The sequence below is a fragment of the Plecotus auritus genome, assembly GCF_963455305.1.
Source record: "Plecotus auritus genome assembly, chromosome: 1".
Taxonomy (NCBI): domain Eukaryota; kingdom Metazoa; phylum Chordata; class Mammalia; order Chiroptera; family Vespertilionidae; genus Plecotus; species Plecotus auritus.
This window is the reverse complement of record NC_137770.1, coordinates 223,557,002-223,579,816: the sequence shown is the minus strand read 5'-3', so window position 1 is coordinate 223,579,816 and position 22,815 is coordinate 223,557,002. Positions and strand designations below refer to the sequence as shown.

At 37.9% G+C, this 22,815-nt stretch overlaps 2 protein-coding genes across 5 annotated transcripts in view; one reads left to right on the top strand and one right to left on the bottom strand.

The window, feature by feature from the left end:
• Window positions 1–2,492, top strand: part of WDR19 (WD repeat domain 19) — a 79,523-nt gene extending 77,031 nt beyond the window's left edge. Inside the window, exon 37 of the mRNA XM_080681425.1 lies at window positions 2,366–2,492. The gene's annotated coding sequence lies outside the window, so the exon portion shown is untranslated. The remainder of the gene's footprint in view (window positions 1–2,365) is intronic.
• Window positions 1–22,815, bottom strand: part of RFC1 (replication factor C subunit 1) — a 70,142-nt gene that overhangs the window by 9,009 nt on the left and 38,318 nt on the right. For 2 of the 4 annotated variants that reach the window (XM_080681458.1, XM_080681456.1), the window contains exons 7-22: window positions 21,843–21,920; window positions 20,586–20,673; window positions 19,472–19,755; window positions 16,843–16,950; window positions 14,888–15,067; window positions 13,616–13,720; window positions 9,545–9,944; window positions 7,836–7,948; window positions 6,439–6,553; window positions 5,088–5,179; window positions 4,494–4,631; window positions 4,261–4,356; window positions 3,831–3,929; window positions 2,490–2,644; window positions 2,242–2,359; window positions 453–598 (exon numbers count right to left, since the gene is read on the bottom strand). In XM_080681458.1, coding sequence (XP_080537584.1) covers window positions 453–598; window positions 2,242–2,359; window positions 2,490–2,644; window positions 3,831–3,929; window positions 4,261–4,356; window positions 4,494–4,631; window positions 5,088–5,179; window positions 6,439–6,553; window positions 7,836–7,948; window positions 9,545–9,944; window positions 13,616–13,720; window positions 14,888–15,067; window positions 16,843–16,950; window positions 19,472–19,755; window positions 20,586–20,673; window positions 21,843–21,920 — 2,315 coding nt within the window. The remainder of the gene's footprint in view (window positions 1–452; window positions 599–2,241; window positions 2,360–2,489; window positions 2,645–3,830; window positions 3,930–4,260; window positions 4,357–4,493; window positions 4,632–5,087; window positions 5,180–6,438; window positions 6,554–7,835; window positions 7,949–9,544; window positions 9,945–13,615; window positions 13,721–14,887; window positions 15,068–16,842; window positions 16,951–19,471; window positions 19,756–20,585; window positions 20,674–21,842; window positions 21,921–22,815) is intronic. The other 2 variants (XM_080681459.1, XM_080681457.1) reach the window with 1 other exon arrangement.

Below are 22,815 nucleotides of genomic sequence, written 5' to 3'. Positions count from 1 at the left end.
TATTCTGAAGCAGAGATATTATATATGACTACTAGTAATAGGCATTATAATCATAGCACTATCTCAGAGGAATACAGTTTTAAAATGTATCTTAAAGTTATAACATTTCTACTACCTGGCTTTATTCTTCCAAAGTATCCTTTTAGTGGTAGAGTAAGTGTTACAATGATCATGGATAATAAAACTCAAGCGCTCTCTCTCTCTCTCTCTCTCTCTCTCTCTCTGTCTCTCTCTCTGTCTCTCTCTCTCTCTCTCTCTCTCTCTCTCTCTCTCTCTCTCTCTCTCTCTCTCTCACACACACACACACACACACACCTTACTCAGGAGTATTTATCTAGTCAGCAATAAAATCAAAACTAAAATATAAATCTCTTGACTAATGCTATCTTTACTAGATAAAGGCTAAATACATTACACTGATAAAATACCAGAAATGGAGTTTTACCACTTACCTGAGACTCATGTGCAATGCTAGATCCTGCACAAGACGATCGTGTCTGCCTGTAGACGAGTGCTTACCCAGCCAGCTCGGGAAGGTGGGGAACTGAGTCATGTACCCCCTCATTAACTCTCCAGGAAGAACACTGGCATAAATGGCCTGGGAAAAAACCAAGCGCAGGCCACAATTTAAATTCCGTACAAAGTTGCTTCCTTAGCTTCCAAGCAGTCTTTGGAAATGAAGCATCCATGTCCCACATACCTAATTCCAGGCCAGCCGGGCCCTTTCTCTCTCTGATCTGTGGGTGTGGAAAACTTACCCCAGAGAAAACAACTGATTATGGTAAACGCCTTGGTCCCAAACACATATGGCCCTAAGAGAGATCATCTTGCCAACTCAGCCTCCTCAACCAACTGATCTCATGACACCAGTTACCTTGTGGATGCCAACGTCAGAGAGGCGCATGCCTGTCTTTAACATAAGCTACTGATAGCTCAGGTGGACCAAAGCATGGGAAACCTAACCATTATGGAATCAAGCAAACTGAGAAAAGTGAAAAGGGGTGTCTTCGAGTATCTTCTATATTCAGGGTTTCACTTGATAAAGCTGGAATTATACATAATTTTATATCCTGCTTTATTCTAATAATTTTTTCATAATAGTTCATCTTTACAAATAATTTCAAAGGTGGCATAATATTCTAGTCAAGAGATTTTACCATAATTCATCATTCTCCTGTTGCTGGACATGGAGAGTCTGTCCAATTTATTGCTTTTGGAACGAATGCTTTCGGGAATACTTTTGTACATTAAGCTTTTTCTGTGTTTAAAATTATTTCTTTAAGATAAATTCTCAAAAGCACAAGTATTAGGTAAAAAAAAAAAAAAAAAAGGAACACTTTTAAAACATAAGAGAAAGAATTCTTTATGTCCAGAATAGTCCTTGTTTTGTTTTCAAACAACGTGTGGTAGGGTTCACAGAAGAGTAGACCACCGGAAGTCCCTTGTTTATTACTGTATAAATATAATACTGTATAAATATGCAAAACTCAAACAAGAACAAGTACTCTTCATTATGAATGTTGGCCAAATCCTATTTTGAGTAAAAGATATCGACTGAAGTAAAGTACCAATACACAGCTGCCTCTTTAGCAAGAAGAAAATGAGAATCCACGTATTAGAAAGTGGCTACTGATCTCCCCTGGCTGCAGTTCAAGGAAAAGCCACTAGTAACCATCTGCGAGAGCCAAGAATGGCAAAAAAAGAAATGTTCTTAAGATAAAACAGAGCAAATGAAACTTTTTAAAAAACATTTTTATTGATTTCAGAGAGGGAGAGAGAAGGAGAGAGAGACAGAAACATCAATGATGAGAGAGAATCATTGACTGGCTGCCTCCTGCACGACCCCTATTGGGGATCGAGCCCACACCCCAGGCATGTGCCCCTGACCGGAATTGAACCCGGGACCCTTCAGTCCACAGGCCAATGCTCTATCCACTGAGCCAAACCAGCCAGGGCAAGCAAATGAAACTTTTGACACATCTTAGTTATGACCAAAATCTAATGTTCCTAATTCCCATATGTCCATTTACATAAAACCATTCTGACTCACTGAAAAATAAGGCCAGATTAAGAAACAGACAATAGTGACCACAGAGTTTTGGACTCTACCAGATGGTATTTTTGCCATAAGAGCCTTAATGTTTTTCTGGTATTTCAAATAACTGCAGGAGCTGACAGCTGTTTTCCTCTCTTTAACTAAAGCAGAGCCTGCGTGCGCTTTAAGGAGAGCACTATGCTTACCTGTGTGGGCAGAAGACTCCAGTTTTGCTTACTCCGGATCTGCCGGTCCACTAGGTCACCATCACATATGCTATCTGCTGCTCTGCTTAAAAGCATCAAGTGCTTTTTTATGTCCCCCCTACAGGATAGAAACCAGTCTGGATTACACCATTGTGCACATACACTCCACTCCCCGCCCTCTCGGCTATCTGGCCTTCGCAGGGTTAGGGAAGTACAAATTCTAACCCTCACTAGCTCTGAACACTCACCCCGCAGCTACAGGCTTCACGTGTATGTAGTTCTCCTGGACAAAGAGGGGCGCTATTGAATAATCATGAAAAAAGAGATCGGATTTGTCCACAAGCGACATATGAGCAGTCTCCTCTCCAGCTGCAAACACCTTCCGGGCAACATCAAATGGGCCCTAAAAAGAAAGGGCCAACATCCAAATGCTGACAAGATAGAACGGTGGCAAAGATGTGGAGCAGCAGGAACTCTCAGCATGGCTTCACTTGGAAAGACAGTTTGGTGGTTTATTACAAAACTAAACATACTCTTAATCACACTACCCAGTGGCTGTACTCCTTGGTATTTACTCAAATGAATTAAAAAGTTCTACCACACAAAAACTTGCACATGGATGTTTAGAGCAGTTTCATTCATAATTGCCAAAACTTGGAAGTTGCCCTTTAGTAGGTGAATAAACAAACTGTGGTACATCCAGACAATGGAATATTATTTAGCACTAAAAAGAAATGAGCTATCAAGCCATGGAAAGAAATGGAGGAGCCTTAAATGCATACTACCGAGTGAAAGAAGCCCATATGAAAAGGCTACACAGTATGATTCCAACTACATAATATTTCCAAAAAGGTGAAACTACGGAGACAGTAAAAAGATGGGTGATTTCCAGGGGGGAGAGGAGGATGACTATGCAGAACAGGATTTTTAGTATGCTACCATGGCAGATACACGTTATTAAACATTTGTCAAAACCCACAAAATGTACAACACTAAATGTGAAGTATGGACTTTGGGTAATAATGATGTGTCGATGCAGGTTCATCAGTTAAACAAATGTATCACTCTGATGGCAGATGCTGACAGTGGAGGAGGTTGTATGTATTTGGCGACAAGGAGGTTTATGGAAAATCTCTGTACTTTCTGTTCAATTTGGCTGTGAGCCTAAAATTGCTGTAAATTTTTTTATTAATATTTTTAAAAGGAGGGGGAAAAATACTGCTTAATCACTGCTCTAATAAATTCTAAGTAGTGACTAGGTGAAATAGAACACAGAGATCACTGATAAGACCTCTAATTTCAGGGAGGTTATTAAGCCATTAAAAACAGTTCCAAACCCATTAAAAACACGAATGAAATCCATGCATCAAGGACTGTGAAAAAGCCACTTTATAATTATTGATGCATAATTATGATTTAAAACTTACCCTTTTCAAAATTTACAACATACATTGACAGTCCTTGAAAAGCATTTCGTTTGCATTAGAAACACTTTTAACAGCTGTCTGTATCTCTCATAAATATCCATAGGTTCCACAGGTGTGTCAAGGGAACTCCAGCCCAACCAGAGAAATGGAAATGCACTTTACCAGTTTGATGTCCTTTTTGGCTCTCTGAGAGTCAGCCTTGGCCTGGTCATAGGTTAGTGCCTTGCTTCGTGCACACCACATGCTCAGGTTGTGTAAAACCTAAGAGAATTGCAAATAAGACACTGTCATGGTGGGACGAAACTGCCACTCCTGCCCAGCCAGTGTGTCTCAGTGGTTGAGCATTGACCTATGAACTAGGAGGTCACGGTTCGATTCCTGGTCAGGGCACATGCACGGGTTGCAGGCCCGATCCCCAGTAAGGGGTGTGCAGGAGGCAGCCAATCAATGATTCTTCATTAATGTTTCTATCTCTCCTCTCTCCCTTCCTCTCTGAAATCAATAAAAATATATTCCACTCCCCCTCCTCAAATAGCTTAAGGCATTAATTCAAAAGAATTCTCAATTCTCATATAATATATATTTAATTTACCTGTCTGATATCTTGATTGGATCCCAAAATTATTTCATTCATAGCTGGAGGGGGAATCTTCAAACCCTCTTTAAATGCAATTGACATCATAGCACCCTAAAATTGACAAAGGAGAATCTTCAATGATTTTTTAAACTTATATAATCAGATATTTTAAAAATATTTATCAGGTACTTCTGAAGTTGACCTTTAAATAGGATAGTGTGATGGGAAAAAAATTCCAAACATCATACCTTAATCTGTTCAACCCGAGGTCTTTGAAAACGAAGATCAAAACAATAATGAACCAAAGAGCGAATCTTAGGATGATTTCTATCATTGCACATACAAATAATGGGAATTTTTGTATGTTTTATCAGGCCAATTAGTTCCTAAAAGGCAAATTTGCAACACAAAAATAATTATTTAAAAAAAAAATACCACACAACGTATGCATTTTCAGTTTTAAAAACCACCTCAGCAACATGCTTTAATTGCCATAGATACCACATAATAATAATTAGTTCTTTATATTTTTTGTGGAAAAAACACACACTAAAATCCAAGAGTAAATCCCAGCCAGGATGGCTCAGTGGTTGGTTGAGTGTCGACGTATGAACCAGGAGGTCAAGGTTCAATTTCCGGTCAGGGCACATGCCGGGGGTTGTGGGCTAGATCCCCAGTGTGGGGCCTACAACAGGCAGCCGATCAATGATTCTCTCTCATCACTGATGTTTCTATCTCTGTCCCCCTCTCCCTTCCTCTCTGAAATCAATAAAAATATATTTAAAATAAATAAACAAATAAAAACCAAGAGGAAAACTACAAAAATACAATGCTTTCTTTACCTGAATTCCTCCCCTGTCCTCATTGCCTGCCATGCCGTCTACTTCATCCATGATGAGGGCGTGTTTCATGCTAACTGAAGTGGCTGCTCCACCTGGCCCACGTTGAGAAGCAGTGGGAAGGGTCAGAAACAAAGTAACAGTTGTTCAAACACTGCTGCTTTATAAGCAATTATATCACACATTTGAAACTGATAACAACACATGGTACAAAATTCAAACAGTACCAGAGAATGCAGTGAGCAGAGATCCTCCCTCCCACCCTGGCCACCAAGGGCACCCAATTTCCCTCTCCAGGGCAAACAGTATGAACGGACCCTTTATTATCCTTTCAGAGATATGCTGTACATGTTAAAAATGTATGCAGAAAAATATACACCTTGGTTTGGTCATCTTATATATTTTTGTGATCTGTTCCTTACCTGTAGATATAGAACACCACACTTTTCAAGGCTGTTTAATAATGTTCCATTTTACACATCTATCATAATTTACTTATCTATTAATAAAATGTGAAGTTGCTTTCAATCTTTTGCTGTTATTAATCACACTAATGAATATCCATGTGTGTGTCATTTTGCTTATATACAAATATTAACAGTGAACCCAAAAATTAGGGTTTCTGGGTTAAAGGACATGTGTAATTTCATTTTGAGAAACACTGCCAGATTGCTCTGCTGAGCAGTACCAATTACACTACCTCCATCAATGTATAAGAGTGACATTTCCCAAGCAAGTTCTTTTTAACAATGACTTTTTACCGTTGAAAGTACCAAGAAATCCGGTGACCTGCAATATACCACAGGTTCTAAACATGCACTGTGCAGTCCGTAGTTGGGCATCTCTGTCCCCGTAAGCTCTGGCCACACTAGAACACAGCGGTACTTTCACACTGCCTCCCCCTCCCCTACTACTCTTGTCTGAAATAACCCCTTGCACCCACAAATGAGTCTCTTTCTCATTCTTCAAGGCCCTGCAAACAAATGTCCCCCTTTTACTGGTAGTTTCCCCCCAAAGCCTCAAACAGAATCACTTCTTCATCTAAAGGCCTCTATAACCTCCCTCAATTTATTTTCTTGTCCTCTTCACAGGATTCACCTGTGAATCCGCTAAAATCATATGCAAAATACATAAACATGTACATGTATGCATTTTTATCACATTCTCAGAAATTTCTAAGACCTAAAATAAAAGGTAACTATTGTCCTATTAGAGGTACATCAGAGGCTTTTCTTATTCTCTCATTTGCCCCAGGATTGAGCAGGGTGCCTCGTACATAGCAGTGGTTACCACACATTGAAATGAACTTGTTTTTCTTGCTTAACCAAAGAAAACAGTTCAAAAAGCCACATACTTGAATAAAAGCCTTTGATGCTGGTATTATTCAGTGACTCAGCAACAATATCCTTTAAACTGTTCTTACTCCGAGTATCACTTGCATTCAGCTCCACATAGCTATATCCCAATTCCTAATCAAAACATCGGAAACCATTACTATCACAAGGCAAATTAACATCTCCCCCGCCCTGAAAAAATGAGAGTTAAGGAAGAAAGAGGGAAGGAAAAAATCACATAAGGAACGAGGGGTAAAAAAAGTAAAGTGTGATAATAACAGACAATGAGGTTAACTATAATACACCTCACAATGAGTTTAAAACATCATATTCATACATACCACACACACATAAACACACATTTAGTTTTAAAACCTCTGCTGACAAATCACTAACCTGGAAGAATATATTCAAATAAGCAATTTTACTGTTTGCTTCTTAAAGTCCTGAAAAGAATTAAATATAACCAACCCAAGATTTCAATATCAGATATACAATTAATCTATTATAAAATGCCAAAAACTAATTCTTGACTTCAAGATAAATAATGAAGTTAAATCATTCTTTGTCTAATTATCCCTATTATAATTGTCCTCTGAAGAAAAATCAAGTTATTATAGTTCATTTCCCAAAATTGATCATTATCTTGATCATAAAGCCTTAAAAAATGCCTTAACTTAATTCCCAAAAAAGGTAGTGACAATAATAAAGGGAGAAAAAGAGTCATGTTTGCTATTGGAGAGACTAGGGGAAAAATATATTTCTTTGGTTTTTAATGTTTAGAGTAGAAAATAGTTATTATACCTGTTAAAAATTTATGCTCTGGTCCCCACAACAAAGATCAAAAGAAACCACCAGCTTATGGGAGAGGGCGGAGAAATCCAGCAATAAATTTAAAGTAAGTTTAAAGTCCTTCATTCTATCATTCTGATACCATTTCATGTATTAGTACATAGCCTTCTGATACACATAAGCTGTGGTTTGCTCTACCACACTGTCTAGATATAGCAGCCAGAGAGACACAAAGCAAAGGCAGGGCCCTATATGCCTGGGTTCACACTGGGCCACCACCGTCCTCTCTCATAGCCCATTTACATTTGTCACATGAAAATGGTAACAGCACACAAAATTCTTAGGAGGGTTTATAAGATACTTGTGTCTAAAGACTATTTATATTATCTATAAAATATTACAGTAAATAGCACCTATAATTATAATGACAAATACTTAAAAAGTATGAAAATAACAAATATCCCCAAAACCAAAGCAAATTCTAAAGGTTTAATTTCAGGAAAGTATATACTCAACAGGTTAAAATATATACACATCACACACATACTCACACACAAGCGCACATATCCCCTACACATGCCCACTCCTACGTTACTCTCCAACTGAACTACAAGCGAATACCCACCTGACAAACCAGAGAGGCCGTGGTGGTTTTGCCAACACCTGGAGGGCCTGAGAGCAATGCCGCTTTAAAACTAGAGCCATCATCTTTGCCGGCAAATTTACCAAACTTTGCTGCTAGGAAGAAAGAAGTTTTAGAGTGTTAGCTATATTAGCTAATAGAAATTCAAAACTAATTGTGCATGAACTTAGCATAGAGAGCAGTCCTCCAGTTTAATTCTAAATTTGCAGAATATTTTCTACAAAGTATAGTTCCCACAGCACTTAGAAAAAGTTCTACTCCCTAGATCACCTCCACCCAAAATAAAAAACTAAAACTCATTAACTTGAAAAGTCTGATTTGAAACAATACTTTTATGATTCCCTTTGCTAAAAAGCACAGGTCATGGAGCAGACTACCAGGCTCCAATCCTAACTCCAACTACCCTTAACTCCACCAGCTGGGAGAACTTGGGAAGTATCCCTCTGGCCTGTTGCCTCCTTTATAAAATGAGGGTAACAGCAGTAACGTGCCTGGTCGGGATGCTGAGGGGATGCATGTGCCCAAGCAGAGCCTGGCATGCCTCAATAAATGTTAACAAGCACCATCGGTTTACGTAATCACAGAAAGAAAAAATGAACTGAAGATGCTGTGCCTTCAATTATCTTGCACAGCTCTACAGAATTCTTCCTCCCCTTCTGACATGGGTGCCTGACACATACAGGGTGCTCATACATACTTACACAATGACTAAGAGAGACTTGAATCTCCTGCAGGCTTGGGAAAAGCCTTAATCTTCTCTAGGCACACAAAGCACTTATCTCCCCCTTTAGGGTAGATTGTATGTGGTTTTGGAAAGAGAGCCAACTTAAATTTAACCTTGTATCGTTACAATTATATTATCTGATACAAATAAAATAAATTGGCATCCTCGGCCAATGTCTAGTGACCACCCACATTAATAACTCAGTCACCACTTTGACGATGACTTTGCTGGGATGCTCACTAAACTTTGCCTTCTTATTTCTTACACAATATCCTCCAGGGCTGCGGTTGAAGCTCAAGAAAACACTACCCACGTTTGTGATCTGAAACCTCTCAACTCCAATAACATTTTAGGCATTAAATGTATATTGTGGTGTTCATATTCCATGACAAATACGTGGTGAACAAGCACAGAACCTAGAGAAGCTAGGACTATCAGGCCTACCAAAAGCAAGGTTTTTAGGCTGCCTAATCTATAACCGTGCCTCTATTTGCACCTTTCCCCCAATCTCCTTGGCACTCTTAGCAGTCTTGTTCACATAACCTTCAGATCTGGTACATGTACCCTTTCCCACCCAACACCCACCTTCACCTAAATAACTCCTACTTGGTTTCCAAGTCTTACCTTAGATACCCCTTCCTCCAGGGATGAGAGCACACATCCCCATCCCGGACTACACACCTCCATGCCCTTAACACCCTATACTAACCCCTATGCCAATACTTAGCACATTACATTTTAATTGCTGGCTCATATGTCCGTCTCCCCCACTGACTGAGCTCCTTGAGGGCTGTGCTTTGTTCACAACAGCACCTCTGGAGACTAGTGCAGCACCTGGGTTCAGAGCAGGCTCTCAATAAAGGCTTGCTGAGAGATGAATGAACCGACTATTATACTCCCTCACATGTGTGCAGCTGAGCAATGACATGGTGACAGACACACAAAAATGAATGAAGCTGTAAATCACCGTGTTTCCTATCTTCGGATGGACTCTTGTGCCAGTTTTGGAGCCAGCGTAGGAGTTTGTTGGCACAGCTCTGGTCACCTTGCTGTCCAATTATGGTCTTGAGTGAGGTTGGCTTGTATTTATCCACCCAGAGCAAATTTGCCACCTTATTTTCATTGCTGTCATCAGCCAAATTCCTAGCCCAGCTGTCACCATTTGTCTCCTCGGCCACCTGCTCCTTGAAGTCCCGGCCTCTCTGAAACACACTTGTTTCCTTTTTTACTGACGTCATAGAGCTGTCCTTTTTGGGAGTCCGTTGGCTCTTTCTGGATTCTGATTCCTTCTTATTTGGACTAATTTTTCTTTTTCCTTGGTGGTTTTTTGGGGGTGTTCTTTGTAATTTGGACTTTTCTTTATTCATCTTAAAAATTGGAAAAGTGAGGGAAAAAGAAACCTGGTGAGATAAAGAATTTCTATCCTGCTCCATGAACTCCAGAGGACAATCTGATATATCCAAATAAACTACCCAAGCTGGGTTTGTCTTCCCAGTGGACCCTGCTGTTTTTGGAAATCATTACCTTCAAAACTTTATAAAAATTAATAACACCCTGAAAAGTACCCAAATGCAATTTTTATTTTTTTTCAGTATTTTATATTCTTCATTTTATTCCAATATGTACGTGTGTGTATAATAAAATAAAACTTATGTATCATGAGTGTAACATTGTAGACAATTTTGAATTAATATATAAGCAAATTTTTACCACCAATTTAACTGTACTATACAAACAGCTTTTATACATTTTAAAAAATAAAACCAAATGCAATTTTTAAAAGTGAGAACCTTTTTTTAATAATCCAGTATGTTTGGGGGAAAAAAACAGGGTAAAGGATTAAGATATTTTTGTTTCAGTTTTCTAACTAGTTAAAAGTTAATGCCTCCAAGCATTATGCAAAGTGAAATACGACAATCAGAGAAATCAAACACCATATGATTTCACTCATATGTGGAATCTAATGAACAAAATACACCAACAAACAAAACAGAAACAGACTTGTAGCTAGAGAACAGAATGACAACTGTCAGAGGGGAGGAAGGTTGCAAGGCTAAGTGAAAAAGGTGAATGGATTAATTAAAGAAAAACCTCACAGACACAGACAACAGCACAGTGATTACCTGAGGGGGAGGGAGAGGTGGAAGTAAAGAGGTATAGGGGAGATAAATGGTGATGGAAGGAGACTTGACTTGGGGTGGTAAACACACAATACAATATACAGATGATGTCTTATAGAATATACGTGAACCTACATTATTTCATTAACCAATGTCACCTCAATAAATTCAATAAAAAAAGAAAAAGCCCTGGCCGGGTGGCTCAGTTGATTGGAGCATTGTCCTGTTCACCAAAGGTTTCAGGTTCGATTCCCGGTCAGGGCATATACCTAGGTTGAGGGTTCAATCCCGTGTTGGGGCACGTACAGGAGGCAACCAATTGATGTTTCTCTGTCCCGTTGATGTTTCTCTCCCCACCCCACCCCCACCCCCCCCGCAGCTTCCTCTCTCTCTCTGGAAAACAATGAAAGCATGTCTTCAGGTGAGAATTAATAAATAAATAATAAAAATTTAAAAAGGTAATGCCTCCAAATAACTGTATCTGGTGTCATGTGGGTGCAAGACTTATTGGGAGATCACTAAGTTATATAAATGTCTAACCATTATACCATACACCTGAAACTAATATATTAGAATGTCAACTGTAATTGAAAAATAAATTTTTAAACAGTTAATACCTCCACAAAAACCTATACACAAAATGTTCACAGCAGCATTACTGTATTATATAGATATTATTTTATATTATACCAAAAAATGGAAATAACCCAAATATCCACCAACTGATGAATTGATAAACAAAATGTCGTGTAGCCACACAATGGAATATTAATCACCAGTGAACAGGAGTGAAGTAATGGTACATGCTTCAGCGTAGGTGAACCTTGAAAATATTGTGCTAAGTGAAAGACACGAGACACCAAGGGCTACATATTGCATGATTCCTTTCAATGAAATGTCCAGAATAGGCAAATCCACAGACACAGAAAGGAGAGTGGTGGTGGCCAGGGGGTGGATATGAGGATCCACTGCGAATGGGTACAGAGTTCTTCAGGGAGTGATGAAAATGTTCTGGAATTAGACTGTAGTGATGGTTTTGCACAACCTTGTGAATATACTAAGATTCACTCATTTATATACTTTAAAAGGGTGAATTGGCCAAAACCGGTTTGGCTCAGTGGATAGAGCATCGGCCTGCGGACTGAAGGGTCCCGGGTTCGATTCCGGTCAAGGGCATGTGCCTTGGTTGCGGGCACATCCCCAGTGGGAGGTGTGCAGGAGGCAGCTGATCGATGTTTCTCTCTCATCAATGTTTCTAGCTCTATGTCCCTCTTCCTTCCTCTCTGTAAAAAAATCAATAAAATATATTAAAAAAAAAAAAAGGGTGAATTGTGTGGTGTGTGAATAATGTCCAAATAATAAATTTTGTGGTGTGAATAATAAAAAAGAAAAAAATTAGTGTCTCTTTACCAGTGAGTGGATACTAAAATTAGTGGGTGAATGTTTGAGGAGAAACAAGATATTACAAGATATTAGCATAGTCTTAAAGTATCTCCCCACTACATTTATCAGTTACAAAGGGGAAACAATCACTTTACTAGTGGAGAAACCCAGCAGACATTGACTTAACCAAGTAACCAAGATTATTATCACCAAAAAAAAAATAACAAAAAAGATTATTATCACCAATTATAAGAGATAGCACATGATGTGGTATCATGCACTGTGAAGGACACAATATCACTTCTTGCCAAAAATGCATAACCTCAAACTAATCATAAGAAAACATCAAATAAATGCAATTTTTTTGTAGAATGGCTCCTCCAGGAATGACGAAAGAACTGTCATAGACTGGAGGAGACTAAGACACAACAACTAAACTCAGTGTGGAATTCCTGGAAGAGAAAAAAAGACAGCAGGAGGAAATGTGAAGTTTGAATAACATGTGTGGTTTAGTTAGTGGCATGGTATCAATGTTAATTTCCTGGTTTTGATAACTGCTATGGTTACGTAAGTTGTTGATGTTAGGGAACACTGGGTGAAGGGCCAATACAAATCATTCCCCAAGATTTTTCTAACTGGAATAAATGGCAGACCACCTTGCACTTTAGTAACAGAGCCGGGGGCATTAAACTTGGCCTACTGGCACCCCTGTGTCCCGCACTTGGAAAAGGCCTGTATGCATGGGAATAAACGAGGCTCACACCAGGAGAAGCAGAGAGACAGGAACTGAAAGGGTCCTGAGAGCACCACAGTCTCCACCAGTAATCCTACACCAGACCCACCTGCCCACAGTTTAGTTATGTAGGTCAACACTTCTCCCTTTTTGCTAAAGCTAATATGGGCTGGGTTTCTATCATAACTGAAAAAGTTCTAATAGTTTTAATTAAAATTTAACTTATCATATTGATAACTATATCATATCTTTAAAGAACTTTTAAGCAATAACCTCTGCACAAAGTCATTGCAAGAATATGGAAAATATGGAAAGTTTAATAAGTAGATATGGTTAAGTGCAATACACTGTCCTCACTCTCTCCTCATATTCCTTTAAAAAAGATAAGGAAGCTCTAGCCAGTTTGGCTCAGTGGATAGTGTCAGTCTAAGGACTGCAGGGTCTCAGGTTCGATTCTGGTCAAGGGGACATACATTGGTTGCTCGATCCCTGGACATATGCGGAAAGCAACCAATCAATGCGTCTCTCTCACGTTGCTGTTTCCCTCTGTCTCTCCCCCTCCTTTCCACTCTCTCTATAAAAAACAATGGAAAAATGTCTTTGGGTGAGAATTAACAACAAAAAAGTTAAGGAGATATCCTGAAGCAGAGTCCACCTGCTCAAAAGGAATTAAGGTAGGACCATTTGCAGTAGAAGGGGAAGTTACTCTTTTCAGCCAACAAGCCTGTAGCCGCCCAAGAAATGTCTATGAAACAGGAACGTTGCTACAAATCAACTTAAATCAAGTTCGTTTTATACAAACCTCAGCTTCAACTGCTATTTCATATTTAGACTTCTTGCCTGGCATAGTTCGAATCAGATCCAATAGGCCATCCTCATCAATAATTTTTGTCCCCAAAGCTGCTGCCTAGTGATTAAAAAGGCAAACCATTAAAAACCTGTATTCCAACCATTACTTTCTGCTAAAAAGAAAAAAGAGAAAGAGAGAGATTTGGGCCTCTTAATTGGTGAAAAACCACATTTGTAAATTAGATAATACTGGAGTTATGTTTTTTAACCATATTCATAAAAACGTACCATTAGAAAGGAAGAAAATGACAGATATATCCCTAAGACTAAGTTGGTGCCTGATGTGTCACAGCACCACTGCTCTACCCTAGAAAGGCAAAGTCTCTAGGCCCTAAGTCCAGCTCTCCACCCCTCTCCCAGGATTGGCTTGTCTGGTAGACACTTTCCCCCACTGTCTCCCCTACTAACAGCACCCCAGTGTATCCATCCCCAAGTGATAAACTATGATCAGTCTAAGGCCACCAGGAAAGTGCTCACCCTCCAACCTTGTTTTTAAGCACTGAATGACCATGTGACAGCTCTGAGATTTAAGTGGGCTTTTACAAGAGGCGTTTCTGGGAAAACTCTTGTAAGGCCAGTCACAGCTGGAATGACATCTTGCCACCACTCCCTGCTTTCTGCCTTGAATGTGGACTTGAATGCCTAGAGCTGTAGCCATCTTGCAACACAGGGCAACATGCATAATGTTTAAGGTTAACAAAATAAGGACGAAAGAGGTGGAAAATGGAAATTGCCTGGCTACATTACTGAGCTGCTGAACCATCCCAGCAGCTGCCTACCTCTGGACTTCTTGTTACATAAGGAAATAAGCAATTTGTTTGAACAAAGGTAGGTAGAGTATTCTGTGACTTGGGAGCTAAAGACAATCACACTTCCAGAGTTCCAATAAAAAAATTTAAGTGGCATATATAAGAATACTTAGGACTAAAAAAAAAAAAAAAAAAAAAAAGAAAGAAAACTGCATTTGCTTCTATCTTCAAATAAGATTTAAATTGGAATACTACACTAAAAAAGTCAAATAAACAGGAACTGTGGCTTCAATTGGAAAACAAAAATCCTGGGATCAAAGCCAACACTTCCATGGAGAAGAAATAGCAGGGAAGAAATTACTTCTCCGTTTTTTCTCCTTAACTCTGTGTAAAGGGCATTACTACAAATGGTCATATCACGAGCCTGCCAAAGCCAGCAGACTGTCTCACTGTGTTGAGAACACAGCAGCACCCACCTTGTCACTCTTGGACTGCCCGCTATCACGACCCATGACAAGGTAGTTTGTTTTCTTGCTGACGTTCCCAGTTACTTTTCCTCCATAACGTTCAATTAGAGACTTGGCTTCATCTCTTTCAATGGACTCCAGCACTCCTGTGATTACAAATATAAGGCCTTCCAAGCAATTTTCAGCTCCCTAAAAACCAAAATGTTCAAGCAGAGAGGAAATTACATGGTAGCTTTCCAAAGAAATATTTGGCATCAAAACTGCAGGAAGTTGATTTTTCTCATTTGACATCATAAACAATCTCAGCATGGAAAAATTTCCCGGAAATTTACAGCAAATAAGCAGAAACTGAAATTAAATCCTGAGACATTCTTATGTAGGCTAACACTTAACAAACTTATAAAACCAGCAATGAAAAAATACATTCAATACAGTTAGCAGAGCTTATTAAAATTAGACAGTCATACTATTTTCATTATTATGTTTAATATTTAAGCTACGAGTGGACTAGTATAACTTTAAGTGAACAACTAGAAACTCCTGCTGTTGTTAAGAAGAAAAGCTTCCATTCTGAAAGCTGAACAAGTGTGAGCTCCTGCACTTCCCTCTGGCTGTTTACCCTATGACAGTAAATCTAACAACCTATATATAACTTAACGGCAAGATACCTCTTGGCTGGAAAGATAACTTGATAATATAAAAGACACTGGCCAAAGCAAGCTGGATGGAGGAGACATTTAATCTCAACTGGAACTGTGTATAGTTATAGACATTTTTTTATTTTTACAATGGTTCAATAAAAAGATATAACCATGCAAAATGAAAATTATGTAAACCATTCTCTTTGAATAGAGAATTAAACAGTCTTAAAACAGGTTTGAAAAGAAGCTAAACAAAATTCAAAGACTAGCACAATACAAGTTCAATCCTTCACCATCGAGGAAAAGAATCTTTTTCAGGGGGAAAAGAATAGATCTGAATCGACTGGGAGAGAAAAGGTTTAACTAACAACATCTGAAGGTCCCTTCAAGCCCTATGATTCTACGATTAAAATTATCTGTGAACACTGCAAGTACTTAAACACCTTTCAAAATAACCTTATAAAATTTGACATGCAAGCCCCTCTCCCACACCCCAATCTTCTATATCTCCTGAACTATCTATCACTCATTGTGGCTCTGGGTATCTTTTTACCTGTCCAACCCCAGCACTTCTAGCCTCCCTACCAAACTCTTCCACTCTAGAGCTCTCACTGCAGGACCAGCAAACCACCAATGTCTTCAACTCTTCTCCAACTTTGCCCCCATGGGCTTATCTTCCCTGAAACCTGACTATCCCATCCCCTAAGGACACCACTTTGCCTAAAGTCCTCTCAAGCAGAGGCTTTCATACACTTTATACAAGAGGCAAGACTGGCACATATATCACAACTATCCTATATAATAAAAGGCTAATATGCAAACTGTCCCCTGGGGAGTTCAACCGACCAGGAGTTCAACCACTCGCTATGATGTGCACTGACAACCACGGGGCAGCGAAGAACGAAGGAAGGCCTCAGCTGGCAGTCAGGGAAGGAAGGCCCTGATCGGCCCTGATCACCGGCCAGGCTTAGGGACCCTACCTGTGCACAAATTTTGTGCACCAGGCCTCTAGTAGGTAAATAATAATTTACTTACAGTCTCTTTCCTGAGTTAGACCATGAGTACCATGAAGGCAGTCTTGTAACTGCTGAATGCCTCAAAGCCCAGCCCCTGGGGTTACTTGTAGCTCACTGAAATTTTTCTAAGTATCAAGCAGTGACTCATAATGGGAATAAATACCTCTAATTAGTAACTATGGTGACTGTGGCTTTTCTGTTAATTTAAATTATCAATTCTCTGCTGCTGTAAAAACATAGTGAACACATACACCGACCCACCGACCAGAGGCCCTGACAGGACGCCATGCCTTCATAGCATTCTCACCTTTGGTATTTCTTTGGAGCCCAGAGCTTTGGGACCTTCTCGATTTAAGTAACTGCGATAAGCTTGATAATTAGTGCGTCTCTTTTCAGAATCTTCAGGACTTATAGACTTTAAGGATAGAGAAAGGAAATAGAACAAAGTCATGCAAAATTTATGTAACATTAAAAATATTAATAAATAAGCATTGGTCCTAAAATTCACACTTTTAGCTACACAGGTACTCCCCAATTTACACATGCCTGGATTGTAAGCATCTCTGCACGAGCCTCTGTCAAACCTTTCCACTCTCTCTAAAGGCACACATCTCAGGGCAGGTTAGGTGCATAAGTCTGCCCCAAGCCAAAAAAAAAAAAAAAAAAATCAAAGGAGTGTATTTCATTTCAAAGATGCATGTGAATTTTACAATTCTATTTCACAATATATCCATGTAAACTGGTTACACAAGAAGACATACTATGTATATCCTATGGCTTTGCACTCCCCTAAAACAGCCTAAATGGCTCTATACCCCTGAGGATATAAACACTACAGTTTTGAGAATTAATGGCTTCATAGAAACAGCTGGCTCAAACAAGGGGCAAACTTTACTCCAAAAAGCAAACACATTCTATATGCCACCACTCTTCCTTCTAGGTTTAATCTCTTCTATTCTATTTCAGGAGACCTTACACTGAGTATGTCTATCTCAGAAAATCATGGGGAAATTTTTCAAACTATATCTCTCTAGACTCACACTAAGTTTCTAATTCAGAGATATAGAGTATGGTGTCAGCATGTGTATTTGTAGGAAAAACATCCTAGATAATTCTGATTTTAAAAACACTAAAAATGGTCACTATTGTTTTTTCTACTCCGTTTTATATTATTTTTAATTTGTAAGCTACCTCAAATACCTCTGAGAGCAGACAAAAATATTACTTCAATACAAATAAGCGATTTAATCAATAAAATAAGTAAGCTGCTTTGGTTATAAAATAAGTAAACCATTATAGATTGGCCCTAGACCCTAACTCTACATTTTAACAGTGGTTCTCAAATGTTGGTGTGCATACCTATGAGAAGCTTATTAAAATACACCTGCCCAGAGAGAGATAGAAACATCGATGAGAGAGAAACATCAACATCAATCCGCTGCCTCCTGCACACACACCCTCCCACCCACAACCAGGGATCAAGCCAACTACTGGGCATGTGCCCTGATTGGGAAATGAACCGGCGAACTCCTGGTACATAGGTCAACACTCAACCACTGAGCCACACTGGCCAGGCTAGACTGAATTTATTAAATAGATGTTCTCAAAACTGCTTAAGTTCTCTAAGTCACTTCTATTCCAACTTTGAAAAATACAGTAAAGAGGAAAATATCACTTGAAGATTTCTTCTGCTTTAATAAATCAAACAAGCCTCTGTAAATTGAACATGTTTAGAGTGCCTGAAGAAAAACATTCACCCACCAGATAAGCATTTAGTGAAGAAAAATCTGAGACCAAAAAGTTCATTGTACCCTTAAGCGTATTTATGAGCACTGACCACAAACAAAAAAAAGCATCTTGAAATCATCACCGTTTCACTGTTCCGCACTAAAAAATGATAACGAGCAGTTAAAATAGGCAATATTCTACTTTTAATTCTAAGTCCCTAGAAGGCTTGAAGGAATGTGACTTCTCATTATGAATCAAAGGGCGTTCCAAATTGGAGATGAAAACACAGAAAACTTTTAAAAACCATTTTGCATTATTTCACTGTTTTCTTTCCTTTGAAAATGATTTCAGTATCTCAACATTGTTATACAAGAGCAAAAAAGCAGTACATTCAGGACAAATACAAATCATTATTTTAATAATAGCAAAAGCTTATATAGCACTTACTGTGTGCCAGGCATTGTTCTAAATCGTTTTACGTATTAATTCATTATTATCCCTATTTTACAAATGAGGAATCCAAGCAGACAAAGGGTAAGTGGCCAGTCCAAGATCACACATCTGCTCAGTAGCAGTGCTATGATCTGAAACTGGCTCCAGTCTCCATGTCAGAGCCACCATGTTATAATGCATTTTTTTGGACTCAGAAGTCCCAAGTTCAAACTGGCTCTGTAACCCACCAGCTGGATAATCTTATAAAAATTACTTAAATGCTGTCATCCTGTTTACTCGTCTTTAGATGTTGAATAATAAAGCCCTGGCCAGTGTGGCTCAGTGGCTTAAGCATTGTCACATGCACCAGAAGGTCACAGGTTCAATCCTAGGTAAGGGCATGTACAGGAGGCAACCAATCGATGTATCTCTCTCTCTCTCTCTCTCTCTCTCTCTCTCTCTCTCTCTCTCTCTCTCTCCCCCCCCCTCAACCCTTTCTTCTAAAAATCAATTTTTTAAAAAGTTGAATATTAAAAATAAATATCTAACAAGGTTGTTGTGAAGATTACATATGTTTTAGTACCATATCTGATACAAAATAACATTCAGTAAATATCGGCTAATTTAGCTATATTAGTAACCTATGACCTGCAACAGCATCTAAATAAGCTGGTATCTTAAAAGTGCCATAATGACTTATAAAGTTAGAAAACTTGAAAATAATCAAATCCAGATCAACACATAGCCCCAGCATGATACACTTTTGAAAATTCTACCTCTTTTTTAGCAGGAGAACTTTTGATTTTCTTAGGACTTTTTGCCTCTCCTTTCAATTCAACGGCATATTCTTTTCTTTTCAAGGATGTAGGCTCTGTTTCTTTAGAAGAACTCTCTTCCTTTTTTTTCAAAAGCGTCAGCTTGGAACTAGCTTTAGGAGAAGTTTCTCCTCTTTTGTGAACTGAAGACTTGGAATGTTGCTGAGATCCTTTTGAACTTTCACATTTAATTTGCTTCTTAGGACTGCAGTTCTTTCTTTCATCCAAAAATTGTTCTGTTTTTACTAGGAAAACAGAAAAGACTGTGATTGTTGTTTTTTGGGAAATGATACCCAATAACAAAATTATTTTTTCATTTTTCTACTGAGTAATCTTAGTAGTGCACAATGTCATAGGTGATTTCATAATGTTTACACTATGGTTTTAGTTCTTCATACAGCACACTTATTAAAAATTACTTCTTTGTATAACCAGTTCAAATTAAGGAATCTGTTTTTAAATACAAATTACTCATTAACTGAAATATGATAAACGACATCTAAGAACATGGATTTTATTCCACAAATAATCTTCAGTGGTCTGAAATTTACCTTGAGAAAACTTACTAAAATATGGCACATAAAAATTCTGTAATATGGTCTTGAAAGCCACAAATCCTGAGAGATTTCAAGACTAAGTTACTATATGAACAGATTTACTTATAGGATTAAGACCATGTATACTAGCAGATGGTTACATATCAGAACCACTAAAAAGTAAAACCTTTGGGCAGTCAGCAGGAGAGCTTCAGATGACCTAACGACCAGTCAGCTCTGAGTTGGAAACATCTAGTTCTTTGTCTTCACATACTGAAGTCCACAGGTTGCACTACACTTGGAGATTAACATGCAGCCAAGAGCTGTGAACTTTCTCAAAACGATCATAGAGCAGAAAGGCACTCTGACTGACTCATAGCAAAACAGCTTCCCAAGTATCTAAGTAGAACACGCTCCAATATTCCTATGAAATAATGTCTACTTAACAATTATTGAATAAAATGATTAAACAAGGTTACCATAAATTTTCTTCTATAAAGATAAATATTCCAGCTTATGTTTTTTTCTGCTAGTATTACCTTTATAAGGACATTTATGTTTTTCTGCTTTATTTAAATTGGCGTGGACAGATGAAAACGTTTCTCTCTCTTCTGGGTCCTTTAAAGCCTAAGAAAATTTTTAAAGTGTCAAATGTGAAAAATGATAAGAAAACTATTACCACAAAATATGTTGTTAAAATTGACCAGTTTTTAATTTAAGTTTTAATTTTAAGATTAAGGGCCATCTTCCAAAGTAGCAGGACAATACAATAAACTTTCATTCATTCATCCACAAAATTTCTGGGGCAAATGAAGCATGCTTTACTTCTTTTAATTTTACAGATGAGAAAACAGATGAAAAGGGTATAAAAAACATATTCTATAAAAAATTATCCCAATTCTTCCAAATTTGTAGGCCTGGAAATGAAAGCCTTATTTCTGCTTCTTTCGTCTCAATTCTCAAATTGTTAGCATTATGCGATTAAAAACTAAAATATAAACCCAAAAGACTACATGAAAAACAATCTAAAGCTCAAAAGAGAAAAAAATATCCATTCTCTTTCCACTGCTTCCTCAGAACTTCCTTTTACAAAGAGATCACAAATTAGGGTGTGTGACCCAGTTTTTGTGGGTTTTTTTTTAATAATTATAATTTGAATGTCTTTAGATGTACTAAGTAAAGCTTTTCAAATGACAAAGTCCTCACGACCCACGAGGTCATACATCTGACTGCCAAAAAATCTTTTTAAGTAGTAAGATATTGATAATGACAATATTAACAGAATGGGATTCAAAATAAATTAAGTCTAATTTTTTTATGATCAAGTACTTAAATAGAAAGAATCTTGATGCTTTTAAAAATTCCCCCAAATACTCATCTTTTGAGACTGTCCTAATACAGATCTTAAATTTAAAATGGCAAAATTGTGCTTCCCAAAATGGTAATAAATATTACAATTATTAAACGTTAGGTTCCACAGGAATCTTTATAAGCATTATTCTCTGAACAAGTATATAAAACCCCTTTGTGACATACAGTCACAATAGCAAAAATTGCAATCCATTGTTTTGTGAAGCAAGGTTCTGGTTGGCTTTGGCTCTATCAAATTTCCTCCGGGAAGAGTAAGTTCCTCAATAAGCTTCCCCAAAAACATTTTTATAAATTAAAACACAATTCAGCTTCTTTCTAGAGGTTAGTCTTGGCAGTATGTTCAGAGGTTAGACTACACAGGTATGAAAGGGAGCACTGATCTATGTTGTACACTCAGTGTGCAAACAGCCCAGTAAAAACGCCACCTTTTTGTTCTTAGGTTCTTCATCCAACATGGCTAATGTTCTGGCAAACTCTTCATCTTCATGCAGTTGTCTCTCCAGCTGTAAAAAAGTGTCAGCAGAGTGAGTTGTTGTTTTTTCTTTTTGTAAATGAAAGTTTTTAAATGTTTGATTCATGATACACAGAAGAAACCAGAAAACATTTTCCAGAAAGTAACTATGACATTTTTCCATTTAATATTAACAGTATCACATGTTTGTGTCACTAAGCCGTATTGGATTTCAGAACAAATGCATCTAGTTTTGCAGGCATGACAGATAAATTGAACATATTTTTAAAGCTATATTTATCACTTGTAAAGTTTGAAATATACAATTTTTTTCTTTATGGTCCTAATACAATACTTATAGATCTATTTTTATTTAAACTCTAGAAAAAGCTCTGAAAATAATCTCATCCTAATAGAAAAACAATAGTCTGGAGGGCACAAAAAAGCGTGAATCAAGAAATCAAGCTCTAGCTGGTTTGGCTCAGTGAATAGAGCATCAACCCAAGGACTGAAGGGTCCCGAGTTCGATTCCGGTCAAGGGCATGTACCTCGGTTGCAGGCTCAATCCTCAGCCCTGGTCATATCCTCAGGTGAGGATTAACAAAAAATAAATAAAATTAAAAATATAAATATAAAAAGAAATCAATAAAATTATACATTTCTTTGAAAACATAGTAAGACATACACAAATATAACTATCAATTACTAATCCAAATGTATCTGTCTGACTTTTGAAAATTTAAATCATCATATCAGAAGTTTTCCTAACATGCTAATGTTAGTACACAGACATTCTCACTTCAGCAAAATGGAGCTCTTCCAGAAATGTGTAGCGGTGGAATACATTTCTCATTAGAAACTAAATAGTTTTATGCCCCCTGATAAAATGGCCTAATGTAACATCAAACAAAGGCATCCCTATATTATTCAAACATATGAAAAAAACT